Here is an 18,531-nt window from a genome sequence, read left to right on the forward strand (position 1 = left end):
CTTTGTAATCATTGTGAAAATGGACATCATTGTGAAAATCAAGTTTGTGACTTTGTAATCATTGTATTGATTTCACATTTTAGTCAATAGATATACTGGTCTTAGAGTATGAATAATTATCATATTTGGAATGAAATTACCCCGATTTACAAAGTGATTTTAGTTGATAGCAGTTAGTTGATGCCAGTAAGGCTCTAGCATTCCTGTGTGATGCCTTATAGAGACCGGAGAGCAAGGTCAAGTGGACACGGCGGTGTTAAAGAGAGCAAAGAGAGGCATGTATATGACCCTTTAAGAAGACATAGGTCCAGAGCATGCCTCATGTCATCACGCTATGGTAAGAAAATCTCTTGTTTGTACTGCTGATCATTTGTTTACAACTTACCACATATGCATTAGTACAGGTGTCAAGAGGTCACTAATGGATATAGTCAAGCTATTCCTGATCTTATTTAAATGAAATGTAGAGGTGTTTTGATTTGTTGAAATGTCAGTTGGGTCAGGATAGTGTTAATGCTATTTATGCTTTTCAATCCTGAAATACTCCATGTTCTCTCTCATAAAAATAGGCCCTTAGGCACTGTTTTATGAGCAACATCAATCATGTGTGAAAATCTCAAGCGGTTCCCTATGTACAGTTACCCCAAAAATTATTTGGACACTTAAGCTGCTCTAAATATGTATGAATGTATTTGCAGATGACACTTTGTTTTGCACTATATCTAATGCCTTATCTAATCAACTTTTTGAGCCATTTTTGTAGATAGGTTTATGATGCATGGGTCTTTACAGGTTCACTTGCACCTGAAAACCAGACACAGGTTCCTCGGACATTATATTTAGTTGTTGTGAGTCTATATATAGTTGTTGTGAGTCTCCCAAATTAATAATGCCATCTTTCCAATATTCATTTTTTTGGCATTTAGCAATATTTTCATTAATTATTTAAAACTTGACAACATTAATATACCCCCTAAATCTGCATCTAATCTAGGTGTAAATTACAAACCCTCCCCTCCCTGATGTGTGCAGGGCTGCTGGTTATGCTGACGTTGCTGCCCTTTATATTGAGGTTCAGTCGGGTTCTGAAAAAATTGCCGTTGAGTCAAACTTGGGTCTTATTTTATCCAGTCTGTATAAGGTCATGTTTTTCTCTTTTTAAGAAAAATAAGTTAAGCATGTCAGGTTTGGTTACGAAGTGATTAGTCAATCCGTGTCAGGTGCAGATCTCTAGAAAGTTAACTCAAGTTATTATTATCTTTATTATCTTCAATGAATTATTTAGTATTCTTCATATTGAAGAATAAACTTGAAACTTGTTCACTTTAGAGCAATGATTATTATTACTTATTGCTTTATGATTTAAACCATCACATAATTATTAGAATTTTTTTGTGTGCTTAATGCTTATGTTATCTTGCTATGCTAATCTATGCAATTGTGTGTTTGTATGTTAGTGGATGTGTCCTATATGTTCATTATTATCTTTGTCTTATCTTCTATGTTTTGAAGCCAAACTTTGAGCATCAGTCATTTGAAAAAGCTTGGCAAGGATCACTCAAATGAAGAGAATCTTTCACTATAATTCTGATTGCATAACAGTATGAGATCTCTATTGGCATGTTGTTCTGGGGCGTAGGTACAATAAGATTCAATACAAGCCACACATATTAGCATGTCATCAGAGAGCATTAATAACTTTTTCTGTCAAATAATTATGACTTCAGTCAGTATCACTTGTGGCTTTACACAAATCCTTATTGACAGCTACATGAGCAAGTTTCCGGACTATCCGGTGGTACAGCTCTTACTTGTTGAAGATCTGATCTGCCATAATGCAATCAGGAAATATCTTCAATAAAGACTCTGCAAGAAGTATATTTTAAGGCTTGGGGAAAACTGGGCCCCTGACCTGATAGAGACTTTTAAGAAGTGTAGAAGGGGGTGGCGCTCCGTCTCATCCGGTAGTGATATTAGACAGGAATTCCCAAACATTTCCATTCCTGGATCCACGAGTATAATCTATCTCAAGACCCACCCTTTATATATATATATATATATATACAGTCCCTGACAAAAGTCTTGTCGCTTGTGTACAAATTGACCTAAAGTGCCGCTGAAATATATTTCTAATCAAGATATTTTTACAAGAAATGGCTCATTTTAATCCCACCAGCTTTTGTGATAATGTTTCAGTGAAAAACTAAACTTTCAAAAAGTATTCTAATATTCACAGCTTGGTTAAGCCCATTCAGTCATTTTTTGCAAAGACATAAGTGTTGTCACCTTGTCATATGAGCTTCCCCTGTGACTAATATTGGATCAATTAGGTCTCAAGTGTGTATAAAAAGAACCCCAGTATGCTAGACCTTCACATCAACTGCAACTAGACCTCTGCAAACATGCCTAAGATTCACACTGAGACTAAAGTTTTGATTATCAAGAGGCTGAAGACCAGATCCACTGCTGATGTGGCAGACACCTTCAATGTGTCTCAGCGTCAAGTACAGAGGGAAAAAAAAAAGATTTGAAGAGACTGGAGACGTTTTTGACAAGCCCAGGTCAGCCAGACCCCGCAAGACAACTGCTCGAGAGGACCGTTTGTTGGCTCGAAAATCCAAGGCCAGCCCATTTTCCACTGCAGCAGAGCTCCACGAGACCTGGTCACCTGAAGTCCCTGTGTCAACCAGAACAGTTTGTCAGATTCTGTCTCGAAATGGCCTCCATGGTCGAATCAGTGCCCAGAAGCCAGCACTAAACAAAATACAATTGAAAAACCGTGTGGCATTTGCCAAGGCCCACAGCCTGCTAAAAGGATGGACGCTGGAAAAGTGGCAGAAGGTGGATTTTTCAGATGAATCTTCTGTTGAATTACACCACAGTCGCCGCAAATATTGCAGGAGACCTACTGAAGCCTGAATGGATCCGAGATTCACCCGGAAAACAGTGAAGTTTGGTGGCGGAAAAATCATGGTCTGGGGTTACATCCAGTATGGGGGTGTGCGAGATCTGCAGGATGGAAGGGAACATCAATAGTCTAAAATACCATGAAATCTTAGCTACCTCTTATTCCCAACCATAAAAGAGGCCAAATTCTGTACCAGGATGGCTCAATCGCATACTTCCATCTCCACATCAAAGTTCCTCAGGCGAAGAAGATCAAGATGCTCCAGGATTGGCCAGCCCAGTCACCAGACATGAACATCATTGAGCATATGTGGGTTAGATGAAAGAGGACGCATGGAAGACGAAACCAAAGAATATTGATGAACTCTGGGAGGCATGCAAGAGTGCTTTCTTAGCTATTCCTGATGACTTCATCAATAAATTGTATGAATCCTTGCCAAACCGCATGGATGCAGTCCTTCAAGCTCATGGAAGTCATACAAGATATTAAATTTGGATCTCACAGCACCACAACTTAATTTGCTGACATATTTTTGTATTTGCAGTAAATTTGTTACATTTCTGTATAGGCGACAAAACTTTTGTCTTGCCAAAATTTGACCTTTCTGTCTTGATTAAATGATAAATATTTCTTCTGTGAAAATTATTTATTTATTGGTTTTGCATTAAACATCTTTTGGGAGGGTTTTAGCTTTTCATATGAGCTATTTTAAACACCAATTGATTAATTAAAAGTCAGGTTAATATCAGGTATTTCTACAAAATAGATAAGCGACAAGACTTTTGTCAGGGACTGTATATATTAGTGTTGTCACGATACCAAAATTATGACTTCGATACGATATCAGACTAAAATATCGATATATCGATACTAAATCGATACCACAGTAAATAAATAAATAAATAAGATAAGATGCTTAATATGACAACAGAACTTGTTATTATTCATTGTTATTTTTTACTAAAAATTCATGTGGCCAGCATGATCCTTAGGGTTGGGCATCGTTTTGATTTGAACAATTATTGATCAATTGATCAATTACTATTAAAATTATCTCACAAATCTTTGCTATCTCAATGTATTTTTTACAACGGGGTAATTGTGTTGCAATAGCTTACACACAGCACAAGAAAGCTTGATTTCGAATGGTAAATTGAATTTAAAAAGACGAGTAAACAGTAATAAAATAAGAACAAATAAACAGATTACAAACAATAGCACAAATAAATGCAATAGAATAGAAGATACAAATTAAACAGACTGCTTTATTTTTTCAGGTAGGTCTAACATTCAGATAAGAAACTGAATTAAACAAATGCATAGTAATTACATTTAAAACAACATTGGATAATGTTCTTTGTAAAAAATTCAATAGTGTACAGATGAAACTATTAAAGTTACACAAGTTGATCAGTCAAGAGCAGCGTGATCGTTTGTCTTTTTGTAGTTTGAATAACAAATGACTGCGGTCCCTTTAAGACTAACAGACGCATGGATCCTGCACACTGTTCCTGTTACTCGTTCTTCCTGAACTGTTTGCGACTATGTTTACGTTAATACTCTTCCAGATGTGCACTGATCATTCTTTGAGTGTATTTGACCAATAATAAGCTGGAAAAGGAAGCAAATGTTTGCACTTGTATCATGTCAGAGGCGGCTTTATTACGGTAGGCTGTGTGTGTGCGCTTCAGATGTGAGCACGAAATCTGCGGGGATTAGTAGAATTAATTTATGTGCAATCCCGCGCGAAATTCAGACCGATCACACACTAACACTAACACACTGTCATGAGGAAAAAGTTCAGCAGAACGCGCGTTCGCCATGCTCAGAGGTTAACCGGGCTGAGTGAGAATATGCCGGTGTGTGTCAGCTCGCTGACGGTCAGAGAGGAGAGCGCACCTGATATCGATACTGTAAAAACGGAGAATCGTATCGTTTCAGATATTCCAGTATCGATATATATCGAAATATCGATATTTTTGACAACACTAGTATATATATATATATATATATATATATATATATATATATATATATATATATATATATATATATAAATATGAGGGGGGTTAGGTAGTCACATGCACGTGAGGGAATGCAAACAACAGCGATGAGTTGAACCATAGACTGTAAAAAAATATGGTGACATGACGTCACTCATAGGATTCTGAAGAGCAGTTTTGAAGCGTAAAGTAAAGACGTGCTGGTCGTTGGCAGCACGCCATCTCGCGTCCCGATAACAGAAAATGGGCAAAGAGGCGGGATGTGGGTGGAGCTGGTGACGCAATGACTAACAGACAGCGGATAAATGGCTATCCACCTGTCACTCAAAGTGGCCACGCCCTTAATTATGCAGAACTTTAAGGCTTTATATAATGTAAACGAATGAGTTATAAAAAATTCACCCCCTCACAGTTCTCATGAAGTGCAAAATTAGCCGTTTAGACCAAAACCACAATTTTTACCAGGCTGTAAATATGTTTTTTTTTTCTGCTGTAAAGTTGGGTGTTTTAACATGGGGGTCAATGATATTCTGCTCCCTTCAGTAGCCTGTCCCCTAGTGGCCAGTCAATGAATTACAGTTTAAGTCACTTCCGTTTTGGCTTCAAGAGAAACGGGAGGAGGTTGCCGCTTGAGTTGAACAGACGACAGAGATGAATGAACAGATCTGAAACAGCCTTTCCTGACATTTGAATTCTCCAGTGTAATGCAATCTCTTGCAGAAATACAGTGCAGTGATTGGAGTGAACACATTTCTTCTTATTAATAATGTCAACTCGCTCTTTTGAAAAAGTTTGTTGGACAATGTAGACAAACATTGCTGGATACTAAGGGGTCAGAAATGGTGACCCAGAAATGCTAATGATGCCACAGCCAGTGTTGGGGTAACACGTTAAAGTAATGTGAGTCACATAAAAAAAAAAAAAAATGTATTGATTGACTCCTCTCCTGTTCCCATGTTGAGAGAAATTAGGAGTAGGGCATTCTGTGCATGGTGTAAACATGTGTATTGTAGAATTTGAGCATGCATATACTCATCTCACTTCCACACAAAAAATCAGTATTCCTCAAAATGAACTAAAACAGCGAAATGCACACTATTAAGCAAACCTGCAATCATTACAATGTTGAATAAAACATCATTCAAATTCTGTCATTAATTACTTACCCTAATGTCGTTCGACACCCGTAAGACCTCTGTTTATCTTCAGAACATAAATGAAGATATTAGTGTTGAAATCTGATGGCTCAGAAAGGCCTTCATTGACACCAATGTCATTTCCTCTCTCAGGACCCATAAAGGCACTAAAGACGTCGTTACAAAGCCCATCTCACTACAGCGGTTCTACAATCATTTAATGAAGCGACGAGAATAGTTTTTGTGTGCAAAAAAAACTAAATAACGACTTATATAGTGGTGGGCCGATTTCTAAAAAAAGTTTTGAATGGTTCTGAATCAGTGTATTGATTCATTATTCAGATCGTGTGTCAAACTGCTGAAATCACATGACTTTGGCGATCCGAATCCTGAATCGATACACTGATTCATAACGGTTCGAATCTTTGTTTTGAAATCGGCCCAACACCATATAAGTCGTTATTTAGTTGTTGTTGTTGTTTGCCCACAAAAACTATTCTCGTCGCTTTATAAAATGTCCTTTTTGGGTGAGCTAACCCTTTAACTAATGTCTTTGCTGTTGACCTTCGATGATCTAATTCATCTAAACTGATAAAAAATTATGTTGGTTGAACATCACATTTGTGTTTCATTGTTTTTAATAAGAGTGTTAAATGATCTTCTCTTGAGTCATTTTACTTTAGCATGGATAGGTCTTTACATTTGCCAAAAATAGAGCTTTCTCATGTTGTTCTTAAAAAACAAGTAACCAAGTCCAGCCCAGGTGAAAAAAGTAAGGCAAAAGTAATGTAAAGAATTACTTTCCATAAAAAGGAATAGAATTAGTTCATTTTTAGGGAGTAACGTACGTAGTATTGTTACCAAGCGGCAACCTCCCACGGTCTTTCTTGAAGCCAACAATGAAGTGACTTAAAGTGCAATTCATCAACTGTCCGCTAGAGACAGGGAGTCAAATCTGTATCTCCCCCATGTTCGAATGTAAACATAAAATATGTATAGTCTGTTGCAAAAAGTGGTTTTGGTCGAGTTAGGTGGGCATGGTTTCAGCAGCCAGGCACCTCAGCTCCACCCACGTCCCGCCTCTTTGTCCATTTTCAGTTATTTGGGAGTGACGTGAGGTGACGCTGCCAAAATGGCAATGGCTGACTTTATGCTTTAAAAATGCTCTTCAGAAACCTACGGGTGACGTCACAGACACTACATCCATATTTTTTACAGTCTACGATTGTAATAAATACATTTTAAAAGTAACTTTTCCCAACACTGGTCACAACTATGAGCACAAGGTTTTTTTTTTTAAATGTAGTGACATTGTCCTGCTGTGGAAACTCAAGAAGCTGTGCGCTGTAATCGGTGGAAGGATCTAAGCGAGGGACTATTTGTTTCTGATGGTTAAAGGAGTCTCATGCGTAAGTCTAGGTGTTGGGCGATGAGGTGTGGGCCGGAGCTGAGTTGGCGTGTTAGCCTGTTTATTGGTGCGATGCGAGTGAGGCTGGAATGAGCAGAGTCATCGCACTTCTGTAACTCGATGCTCAACCGTGATGGCCCACGGCAGCTGAGCAGCAACCATATCAGTGTTTGTATGGTACGCATGTGTATTAGAGTGATACAGAGTGTAAGTCTCTCAGCACCTCTTGCCCTGTATACTGGGCCCCCATAAAGAAACACTAAATCCTTTAACGTGTACGTATGTGTGCGTGCCTTGAACTTGTGCCCATGTTATGTATGCTGTACGCTGGCCTACAAAGGCAAACTTCATTACCACTGAACCTAAATGCATTACAGAACTCATAATCAAGGCTGTTTTTTCTATATTTGTTCTTTACAAATTTTGGCAAAACCTTATAAAAGGTCCCACTAGTTATTGTTTTAACTCAAATTAACAAATTATGAACAAAAATAATTTATTAGTTAATTTCTACATTTACTAATACATTTATTAAAAATCAAAAGTTGTATCTGTTAATGGAGATAACATGAACTTACAATGAACAGTGTGAACTAATGTTAATAAAGAATAATAACTTCTGCAACAAATCTAGCTACAGTAGTGCTAATTTGGCAACTTGTTATTTTAGTGTCTTTGTTACATGTGCTTACTATAATAATGGCAAATGATGCATAATTACATGCAAATTACCTTAAACAAAACCTTATTCCTAATCCTAAACCCTAAGTACATGTAGTTAATATATATATATATATATATATATATATATATATATATATATATATATATATATATATATATATATATATATATATATATATCAGTACTTAAATTTATAATTACACTGTAACAAGGATACTTTAAAATAACAGCTCATTGTTAATGTTAATGTATTAACCAACATGAACTAATATGACCTTGTTGTAAAGTGTTATCTATATTCTTCTTTATAGATCTTTTGCTCTTTAATCTGTTCAAAATATTAGTTTACTTTATATTTTTTGTATGTATTGAATGTATTGTTTTATTGTATTTAAAGAGTTCTTATTGCTATAAGAAAAAAACAACACGTTTTTGTAACTTAATTCAATTAAACTATTGTGATTATGAAAATTGTGTCTATTATAGTTCATGTCAGCTCAGGTCCATTAAATAATGTTAACAAATACTAATTTTTGTTTTAATATGTATAAGTACATCAACTAAGATTAATAAATGCTTTAAAATTATTTTTCTTAAAATCCCCCTGTAGTCAATACTTTTATCCCTTAAATCTTTGATCACCAAAATTACATATTTAAATGTTTTTTTTCCTGTGAAAAAAAAATATATTAATGCCTTAAAATAGTTTGAATGTAACTCACTCTTGCTTTATTTAGTATACGTGGATACATGAATATGCAAATGAGCCCCGCCTACTCTCACTGTCACACCAGCTCGGACTACCTGATCTACACGGTCAACTTTGCTGTAGTAAATTCTGCACAATGAAATACTGGTTTAATTCAGTCACATATGTTTGAAGAGGAAGAGTGAATTATACTTGCTTGTATACAAGTGAGTTTATCAGAATTGTAATGCGTTTTATGTATCACTCATGACACATAACATGTAATTGTGTTGCTAATGTTACACAAACCATGTTCCCGTTCGCCATCTCAGAGTCAGACGGATGCCTTCTGTAAATCAGCATGCTTTGAGACGCTTTTAACAGAACGGCATTGATTGGAGAAAGGCATCTAGTTTGTCATAACATCATAATATACTTTACATACAAAATTCAACCTGATATATTGTTAAATGTTCCTGATTTTTCATAACAACAGAAAAATGTACAGGGATAACCTGGCTTCTCTTGAGACTCCCCTGCTTTAGAGTTGAAATAATGATATGCTAAATCCTGGCCACACGTTGACGTGATTGGTTACAAGGTAGTTTGTGATGTCAGAAACGCCAGCGATTTCACTTTTTTTCACTGCAGTTTTGAGGAGCAAATACTCAGCAATGGTATTGACTTATGAATAATAAATTAATGATATATAAACAGCATTAAACAATTATTTTCAGGGGGTCTTAAAACTATTAAGTATCTATTATTAACAGATGGAACCTTATTATAAAGTGTTATCCAAATGTTAGCTAATTTGGTATAGTGTTTAATAGCACATTAGAAATTGTTTTCAAACAGAACGATACAAAATGGCGGCCTGACACACTTACCCACCTCATCTGTTGTAGTGCATAGCCATTGACTGTCTCTGAACTCATCATGATCTATGGGAGTTGGCAGGGGTGACTGTGTCTGCTAAATTAATAAGTAATATGATGTTCAATCTAGAGTAGTGTTCGGTTCTCTTTGGTACTGTGGGAAAGTGTCTTGCAGTCGCAAGATTTATTTGGCACATTTACTTGGGTTGCCTCATGGTTCAATCTCAAGGATAAGATATGGTCGGTGTGTGGCAGACTGGAGGTTCGGCTGGTCGTGGCTCATATCTTAGAGGGAGTATTAGTCTGCCAAGTGTACATCTTCAAGGTCATATTGTAATTTGGCCTTTCCTGGCAGTCCACTGTCATAACTGACATTTCAAATCTCAGTGGTTTACAGTTATTGTTCTGAGATCCTGTATAGATCATTAAATTATTAATGTGACCTGAAGTGACTCACAGTATAATAATAGCAGAACTCTCTGCCATAGGTTGAACGAGTAACTTTTGTGATATCAATGCAGGGTCTTAACCCTAAGCCTACTGTATCATATTTGATACTCAAATTTCTAAGGCTTCTCTAAAATTGTTCCTGTTGTCTGATTGATAGTTTATCATTTTTTACTAAGTAAAGGCCTTCAACTTTGTCTGGCTATCACCAGAACAAGCTCATTTTAAGACTGAACATTGGTCTGGGGAGTCTGCTCTGTATTTTCTACCGCACAAGAGGCGTGATCAATGAGCGTTAGTGAAGGCCCTGACTGAAACCCCACGGTACGCTGCTGGAAATTAATGTACAGGTTTTCAGACTGAGCTGCAGGTCGAGATCAAATCCCTGATCTACCTTCAACTATTATGCACAGAAATTCAGTTCAGGTTTTTGTTTAGTTTTTTCACTGTGAATTTTATATTTTTTATAAAATGTGAAATGTGAAAATAACTTTTATATTGTTAGTAATCTTTCAAGATGAACATTTACTGGACTGAAGCAACTTTTTTAAGGTTTGCTTTAATTTCAATGAATAATTTTTTAGAAAATTCATGTAAATTTTCATTTTCAAATACATCAGGCTTTTGACAAATGTTTATTTGTTCATCTCTCAATCTTTATTGTATTCCATATGTTTTCCCCATTTAAATGTTCTGACAAATAAAAATACTGAGCTTTGATAATAAAATTGCATACTTCTGCTCATTTTGAGCTTCTGGTGTTTTCATATATTAAATATATCATATATTTTGTCTTTTCCATTGTTTTGTATTGTGGCACAGAAATTTGTTTCCTGTACCATATTTTTAGTTTTTTTGGCCATTTACTGCTTCATGCTAAAATAATGCAAATCTTGTATATTCTTTGTAGGCTTATGACTTTTTGATATCATTGTATTCATGACCACAAGATGTTATTAAGTGCTAAGTTATCAAGTGCTATGCTATATGCTGTGTTGCCAATTAGCAATGTAGCATTTATTGAATTAGCTAGTTAAAGCTAACCAGATTTCCATAATTATGTTGATCATTTTAACTTAAATGTAGGAATTATCTTACCCAAATATTTGAAGTTAAGCGCAATTAAATGTCTGCAAATTCTTAACTTAAATTTGATGTAACCGATTGCCTAAAGTTTTTTGAGCTTTTCCAACGTTTGAGTTTACATTGTTGTTACATAAACCTTAGTGAATTAGGTTACAACAATAACACACAGTTAGAAATACCTCTTAAAAAAAAAAACTGCACATGTTCACTTTTTACAGTGAATAGAGCTGTGTTTACAGCTTAAATTTGTTTCATAATTGATTTAATTTATAACATTAACCATGGTATTTAACTTTTGTAATAATGTGAAGTTGCTTTGAAACAATCTTTATTGTATAAACTGATATATAAATAAATACATTTGCCATGTTTTTTGGTTTGTTTTTTTCTTCTTTTTTTGCATCTCTTGCAATACATTTACAGCAGACAATTGCAAGCCAGTTTTGGAATGGAGAAAGTGAAACTACATAAAATAACTACATATTGTTATTTTAACAATATGAAAGTGAAACTACATGTCCATGGTAACATTCATCATAAATAAAATGTATTTTTCCTGTATCTCTTTCTGGAGCTTGGTGTAGAGATTCCCCGTTGAGGTGGTATCTCTTCGCGATGCCAAGATGGCAAGCGTGCTCCCTCCCACAAGCATTAAAGCGTTCCGCCGATTCACCCCAGAGTCGCTGGCGGAGATCGAAAGGCTCATCCAGGAGAGGAGCGCCAGGGAGGAAGTAGATGGGGTTAAGGAGGAACCACAGGCACTGAGCAGTGATCTGGAGGCGGGAAAGTCCCTGCCCATGATCTATGGTGACCCACCAAAGGATCTCCTCAACACGCCCCTGGAGGATCTAGACCCCTTCTATGAAACACAGAAAGTCAGTCTCACACCTATAAATTTTAAACAAAGTGCCTAGTTTTTAAACCTAAACCTATGCTCATCTGGTGCCCATAAATGTTTTTAATCCTTTGTGTTAACCTCTTTCTCATTTGCAGACGTTTATTGTCATAAGCAAGGGAAACACAATCTACAGGTTCTCCGCAGAACCAGCGCTGCTTTTTATCAGTCCTTTCAGTCTTGTCAGAAGAGGAGCCATCAAAATTCTTATACATTCATATCCTTCTCAAGCCATCAATTTGATAACAATCGTAATTTTTTGTCAATGATTATGATTGATACAGTAATGAGATGTTTGCCATATTTTACCTTGACTGTGCTTCAAATATTTTAGCATGCTCATCATGATCACCATCCTGTCCAACTGTGTGTTCATGACAATGAGTAACCCTCCAGCCTGGAGTAAAACAGTCGAGTAAGAGTTGCCTCGGGTGAACACACACATTTTTAGTGGAAATGACTTGAGTACTAGAAGAAGTCTCAAATAATTTTGGAGAAATTAAAGATTAGACAATATAAAAAAATACTTTAAATATCTGTATGAAATAACATTTTATTTCTGGTTTATATATATAAATAATTTTATAATTAAAAAAAATATATTATATATATATATATATATATATATATATATATATATATATATATATATATATAATTATTTGTATCTTAAATATATTCCATTACGGCCTGTTTTCACAGACAGGGCTTAGATTTAGCCAGGATTAGGCCTTCAGTTAGGGCATTTAAGTAGCCTTGTCTATGAAACTGGGGGTAAATTTACTGGAAAAATGTTTTATACTTGTCATGTTCAACTGATTCAGTTCAGTATTAATGCATGTATGGTATAATTGTGACTCTGAAGCACCTATTTATGATAATATGTTTATTTCTGTGTATTTGTTTGTTATTGTAGGTATGTTTTTACTGGCATATATACTTTTGAAGCAACAATCAAAGTTTTGTCACGGGGCTTCTGCATGGGACCTTTCACATTCCTTCGTGATCCATGGAACTGGCTTGATTTCATGGTGATCAGCATGGCGTGAGTATTTCATAGATATATAACTTCAATACACACACATACAGACACACATATATAGGCCTATATACACCGATCATGCATAACATGACATAGGGTAAGCATATGGATTTGAGAGAGTTGTGACCAAGTTGTGAGCTACAAAAACTCATCTCCAAAACTGCATCTCTTGTGGGCTGTTCCCGGTCTGCAGTGGTCAGTATCTATCAAAAGGGCTCCAAGGAAGGAACAGTGGAGAACCGGCCACAGGGTCATGGGTGGCCAAGGCTCATTGATGCATGTGGGGAGCGAAGGCTGGCCGTGTGGTCCGATCAAACAGACAAGCTTCTGTAGCTCAGATTGCTCAAGAAGTTAATGCTGGTTCTGAAAGAAAGGTGTCAGAATACACAGTGCATCGCAGTTTGTTGCGTCTTGGGCTGCATAGCCGCAGACCAGTCAGGGTGCCCATGCTGACCCCTGACCGTAAAGCACCAACAGTGGGACATGAGCATCAGAACTGGACCATGGATCAAAGGAAGAAGGTGGCCTGGTCTGATGAATCACATTTTCTTTTGCATCATAGATGGCCAAGTGTGTGTACGTCACTTACCTGGGGAACACATGGCACCAGGATGCACTATGGGAATAAGCTAAGCCGACAGAGGCAGTGTGATGCTTTGGGCAATGTTCTGCTGAGAAACCTTGGATACTTTGACACATGCTAACTACCTAAGCATTGTTGCAGACCATTTCCACCCTTTCATGGAAATGATAACCCTTGGTGGCTGTGGCCTCTTTCAGCAGGATAATGCAAGCTGCCACAAAGCAAGAATGGTTTGAGGAGCACAACAATGAGTTTGAGGTGTTGACTTTGCCTCCAAATCCAATGGAGCATCTGTGGGATGTGCTGAGCAAGTCCAATCCATGGAGGCCCCACCTCACAACTTACAGGATTTAAAAGATCTGCTGCTAACATCTTACCACAGATACTAAAGCACATCTTCAGGGGTCTAGTGGAGTCCATGCCTCGACAGCTCAGAGCTGTTTCGCCTGCAAAGGGGGAACCAACACAATATTAGGTTAACATAATCATAATGTTATGCCTGACCGGTGTATAGGTGTATCTAGTTCAGTCATGAAACTTTAGCTGGCACAGGCTGATCGGTCCTTTACATGCAATGTCCAAGCAATCATCATTACACACGCTGATTGGCCTCTGCTGATCCTGCAGCCAGTGAGATTGCTTGCTCAACATTTAAATAGTCTGGTTCAGTGTTTGTTGTAAGCTAGTCCTGCACGCACACACACACACACACATACACACACACACACACACACACGCACACACAAACTGTTATTAAGAAGTTTCTTTGATCTAAATTTTTTGCAATATATCATTTAGACACCTTCTCAGTGACTGTCAGTTAATGCTGCCACTTGGCCACAGTGGTTGACAGATCTAAATATAACATATTTTAAAACCAATCACTCTCCAGTGCCAGGAACAGCTCACCTAAAGAAAGGAAATTGTATCATTCTAAACTGTTGTACTGATTTAAAATGAGACAATTCCTTTCTTTCTTTAAACTAATATTTCTTTATACTGTGCAATACAAAATATGGGTAGCACTTTATTTTACAGTCTTGTTCCACATGTACATACTACACTGAACTGCAACACTTTTGTTTTTGCCCCCATTTTTTATTAGAGAAACACGAAATAGACTTTTTCTATGTACACCTATTTCCCTCAAATATTGTCTAAATCTGTGTTAGTGAGCGCTTCTCTTTTGCCAAGATAATCCATCCACCTCACAGGTGTGGCATATCAAGATTCTGATTAGACAGTATGATTATTGCCTTAGACAGCCTTAGGCTGGCCACAATAAAAGCCTACTACCAAATGTGCAATTTTATCACACAGCACAATGCCACAGATGTCACAAGATTTGAGGAAGGAGCTGTCTACCAGAGCTGTTGTCCGTAAATGTGCATTTCTCTACCATAAGCCATCTCCAAAGACGTTTCAGAGAATTTGGCAGTACAACCAACCGGCCTTACAACCGCAGACTACGTGCAACCACACCAGACCAGGATCTCCATATCCAACATCTTCACCTCCAAGATCACCTGAGACCAGCCACATGGATAGCTGCTGCAACAATCAGTTTGCATAATTAAAGAATCTTTGCATAAACTGTCAAAAACCGTCGCACAAAAGCTCATCTGCATGCTCGTCGTCCTCATTGGGGTCTCAACCTGACTGCAGTTCATCTTCGTAAACCGACTTGAGTGGTCAAATGCTCACATTCCATGGCTTCTGGCACTTTGGAGAGGTGTTCTACTCACAGATGAATCCCGGTTTTTACTGTACAGAGCAGATGGCAGACAGCTTGTATGGCGTTGTGTGGGTGATTGGATCGTCAGCGTTGGGGATCGAGTGGCCCACGGTGGCAGTGGGGTTATGGTATGGGCAGGCGTATGTTATGGACAACGAACGCAAGCGTATTTTATTGATGGCATTTTGAATGCACAGAGATACCAGGACGAGATCCTGAGGCCCATTGTTGTGCCATTCATCCACGACCATCACCTCACGTTGCAGCATGATAATGCACGGCCCAGGGTTGCAAAGATCTGAAGCTGAAAACATCCCAGTTCTTCCATGGCCCAGCATACTCACTGGACATGTCACCCACTGAGCATGTTTGGGATGCTCTGGATCGGCGTATGCAACAGCGTGTTCCAGTTCCTGACCATATCCAGCAACTTCGCACAGCCATTGAAGAGGATATTGAACATCCCACAGTCCACTATCAACAACCTGATCAACTCTATGCGAAGGAGATGTGTTGCACTGCGTGAGGCAAATGGTGGTCACAGCAAATACTGACTGGGTTTTAGATACAGTTTCCCCAATACCGTATAACTACAAATTTTCAGAGGGGCCTTTTATTATGGCATTTTATTTACTTTATTTTAAGGTGAAATAGTTACATTGTATTTAGTCAAATAAGTATTGAGAAATATTCATTAACTACATGTACCTACAATACAGTTACGTTTGGGATTAGGGTTTGGATTAGGGTTAGTTACTTTTAATTATGCTTACTGTTATTACTATAGTATCTACATGTAGCAACATGTAACTATGTCACCTTAAAATAAAGTGTTACCTAATAAATGTACTGAGACTGCAAATGGATGCAAATAATATATAAATATCAGTATTAAAAGTGGGTCATGTTTTCTTTTTTTCAGTGATATTGTAGCTGCTGTTGTCCGTTGTGCCCATTTGACACTGATTTATGGTTTGATTGTTTCCAGGTACATCACAGAGTTTGTAGACCTTGGTAATGTGTCGGCACTGAGGACGTTTCGTGTGCTTCGAGCTCTCAAAACAATCACAGTTATTCCTGGTATGTAATTGTCTGTAATACTACAGTTCTTTAAAAGGCACACATAAATAGAAAAGCACAAAACCACACAAGTTCACAATGTTCTCTATAGTATTTTCTTTAATGTCTTTGGATACACTATTTATTTTTTAATTACTACATTTTGATTACTACATTTATTGATTTAATTTAATGACCTTTGCATTGTATTGTATTTTCCACCCTATGTGTGAAAAGTAGACACTGTACACCAAAAATATAATTATTTTGTTTCAATCTCTCCTTGTACTTTCTGCTCAGGTTTGAAAACCATTGTCGGGGCTTTGATTCAGTCAGTCAAGAAGATGGTAGACGTAATGATTTTGACCATCTTTGCACTGGCTGTATTTGCCCTCATTGGCCTGCAGCTGTTCATGGGAAATCTACGTCATAAGTGCATTCGTTGGCCCATTCCCAACAGCACCGTCTTTGGCGTCTACAACTCCACCATGTTCAATGACACCACCCTCAACGTCACTGATACTTTCGATTTCAAAGCGTACATAGACAATGAAGGTGAAGTCAGGTCAAGGTTATTAAATATTTCCAAATTTTCATCACATAGTTAGTACTACAATTAGTACTAGCTTGTAATTGCAAGAAAATAATAAGTTGTGTTGTGCTGTTTTGTGACATCATTTGTGAAATATTAGTCACAAATATTAATCCTACAATTAAAATGTTAATATATTGTCTGCTACTAACTTTTGGTGCATTTAAGTCCTCCCAGGAAGTGGGTATTTATGAGTTGGGAAGTCGTCTTTCAAGATACTTTTGTCAGAGCAAGGTGGCGCTGTACCTTCTAAATTAACCATAAAAATACAGCAAGGTTTTTAAACTTTACTTCTAGAATATGAAGAACAAAGAATGTGCATCTGGTGTGTTTTGCTATTTAACATTTTTTATTAAATTATGAAGCCACTGTAAACTGTATATATTTTTATATTACAACACTATTATATTTTGTGCAGGGAATTAGCTTATTTTGTTTGTAAATAAAGCCTAATAACGTTACCGCTAAATACCTACAAATATTGTGGTTTTCCACCATGTTTTTCACTGACACGCTCCTAACTCGTAAAGATGGGGGGTTAAAGGAAATCCCAAGCTTCCCACTCGTATTTACGACTTTATGGTGCCATTCATGTGCGTTCAACATGTAAATATGACAATTTGTCTACTATACAATTTGTATACTTGTTTTACTTTGCAGAAAACCAATACTTTATGGAAGGAAGTTTAGATGCTTTAATATGTGGTAACAGCTCTGATTCTGGGTAAGTTTGCTCTTATTCCTATTTATTTTCATTTCCTATTTAAAATGCTTGTAATTTAATATAGGCTGTATATAATATCAAGTGCTTTATTTATTTCTGATAACAAATTGCAATGCCCCATCAAGGCAATACAGATTTATGTATGGAATGATAAAGACGAATGACATGTGTTGTCTGATGTTTTTATAGAAGGTGCCCTGAAGGATACACATGTATGAAGGCTGGGCGAAACCCAAATTATGGCTACACCAGCTATGACAACTTTGGCTGGGCCTTTCTCACCCTCTTCAGAGTCATGACTCAGGACTATTGGGAGAATCTCTTCCAGCTGGTCTGTTATCTAGTTGTTTTTATGTCTGTTCATCTGTTGCAATAGTATAGGTGTATTAAATTCCATCTTGTTTAGACCCTCCGTGCTGCTGGAAAGACCTACATGATCTTCTTTGTGGTGGTCATCTTCCTGGGCTCTTTCTACCTCATCAATCTGATCTTGGCTGTGGTTGCGATGGCATACGATGAGCAGAATGCGGCCACCTTGGCTGAGGCCATTGAGAAAGAAGAGAAGTTTCAAAGATTGCTAGAGCAGCTCAGGAACCAAGAGGTCAGGTGACTACCATATGATTTCATGTTAAAATATGGTTAAATTATTTAAAATGAACAAAT

General features: G+C 37.2%; 1 protein-coding gene across 2 annotated transcripts in view; it reads left to right on the forward strand.

Moving 5' to 3' along the window:
• The first annotated feature begins 11,814 nt into the window (after positions 1–11,814).
• The window catches only part of scn4aa (sodium channel, voltage-gated, type IV, alpha, a), a 34,376-nt gene continuing 27,659 nt past the window's right edge, over positions 11,815–18,531 (forward strand). Inside the window, exons 1-9 of one of the 2 annotated variants that reach the window (XM_067429234.1) lie at positions 11,815–12,113; positions 12,232–12,352; positions 12,449–12,548; positions 13,050–13,178; positions 16,482–16,573; positions 16,853–17,107; positions 17,805–17,868; positions 18,058–18,199; positions 18,275–18,469. In XM_067429234.1, the coding sequence (XP_067285335.1) occupies positions 11,862–12,113; positions 12,232–12,352; positions 12,449–12,548; positions 13,050–13,178; positions 16,482–16,573; positions 16,853–17,107; positions 17,805–17,868; positions 18,058–18,199; positions 18,275–18,469 (1,350 nt within the window). In that variant the 5' untranslated portion in view covers positions 11,815–11,861. Of the gene's footprint in view, positions 12,114–12,231; positions 12,353–12,448; positions 12,549–13,049; positions 13,179–16,481; positions 16,574–16,852; positions 17,108–17,804; positions 17,869–18,057; positions 18,200–18,274; positions 18,470–18,531 lie in introns of those variants that run through there. The other variant, XM_067429233.1, reaches the window with a different exon arrangement.

Source organism: Pseudorasbora parva, chromosome 21 (assembly GCF_024679245.1).
Source record: "Pseudorasbora parva isolate DD20220531a chromosome 21, ASM2467924v1, whole genome shotgun sequence".
NCBI classification, from domain to species: Eukaryota; Metazoa; Chordata; class Actinopteri; order Cypriniformes; family Gobionidae; genus Pseudorasbora; species Pseudorasbora parva.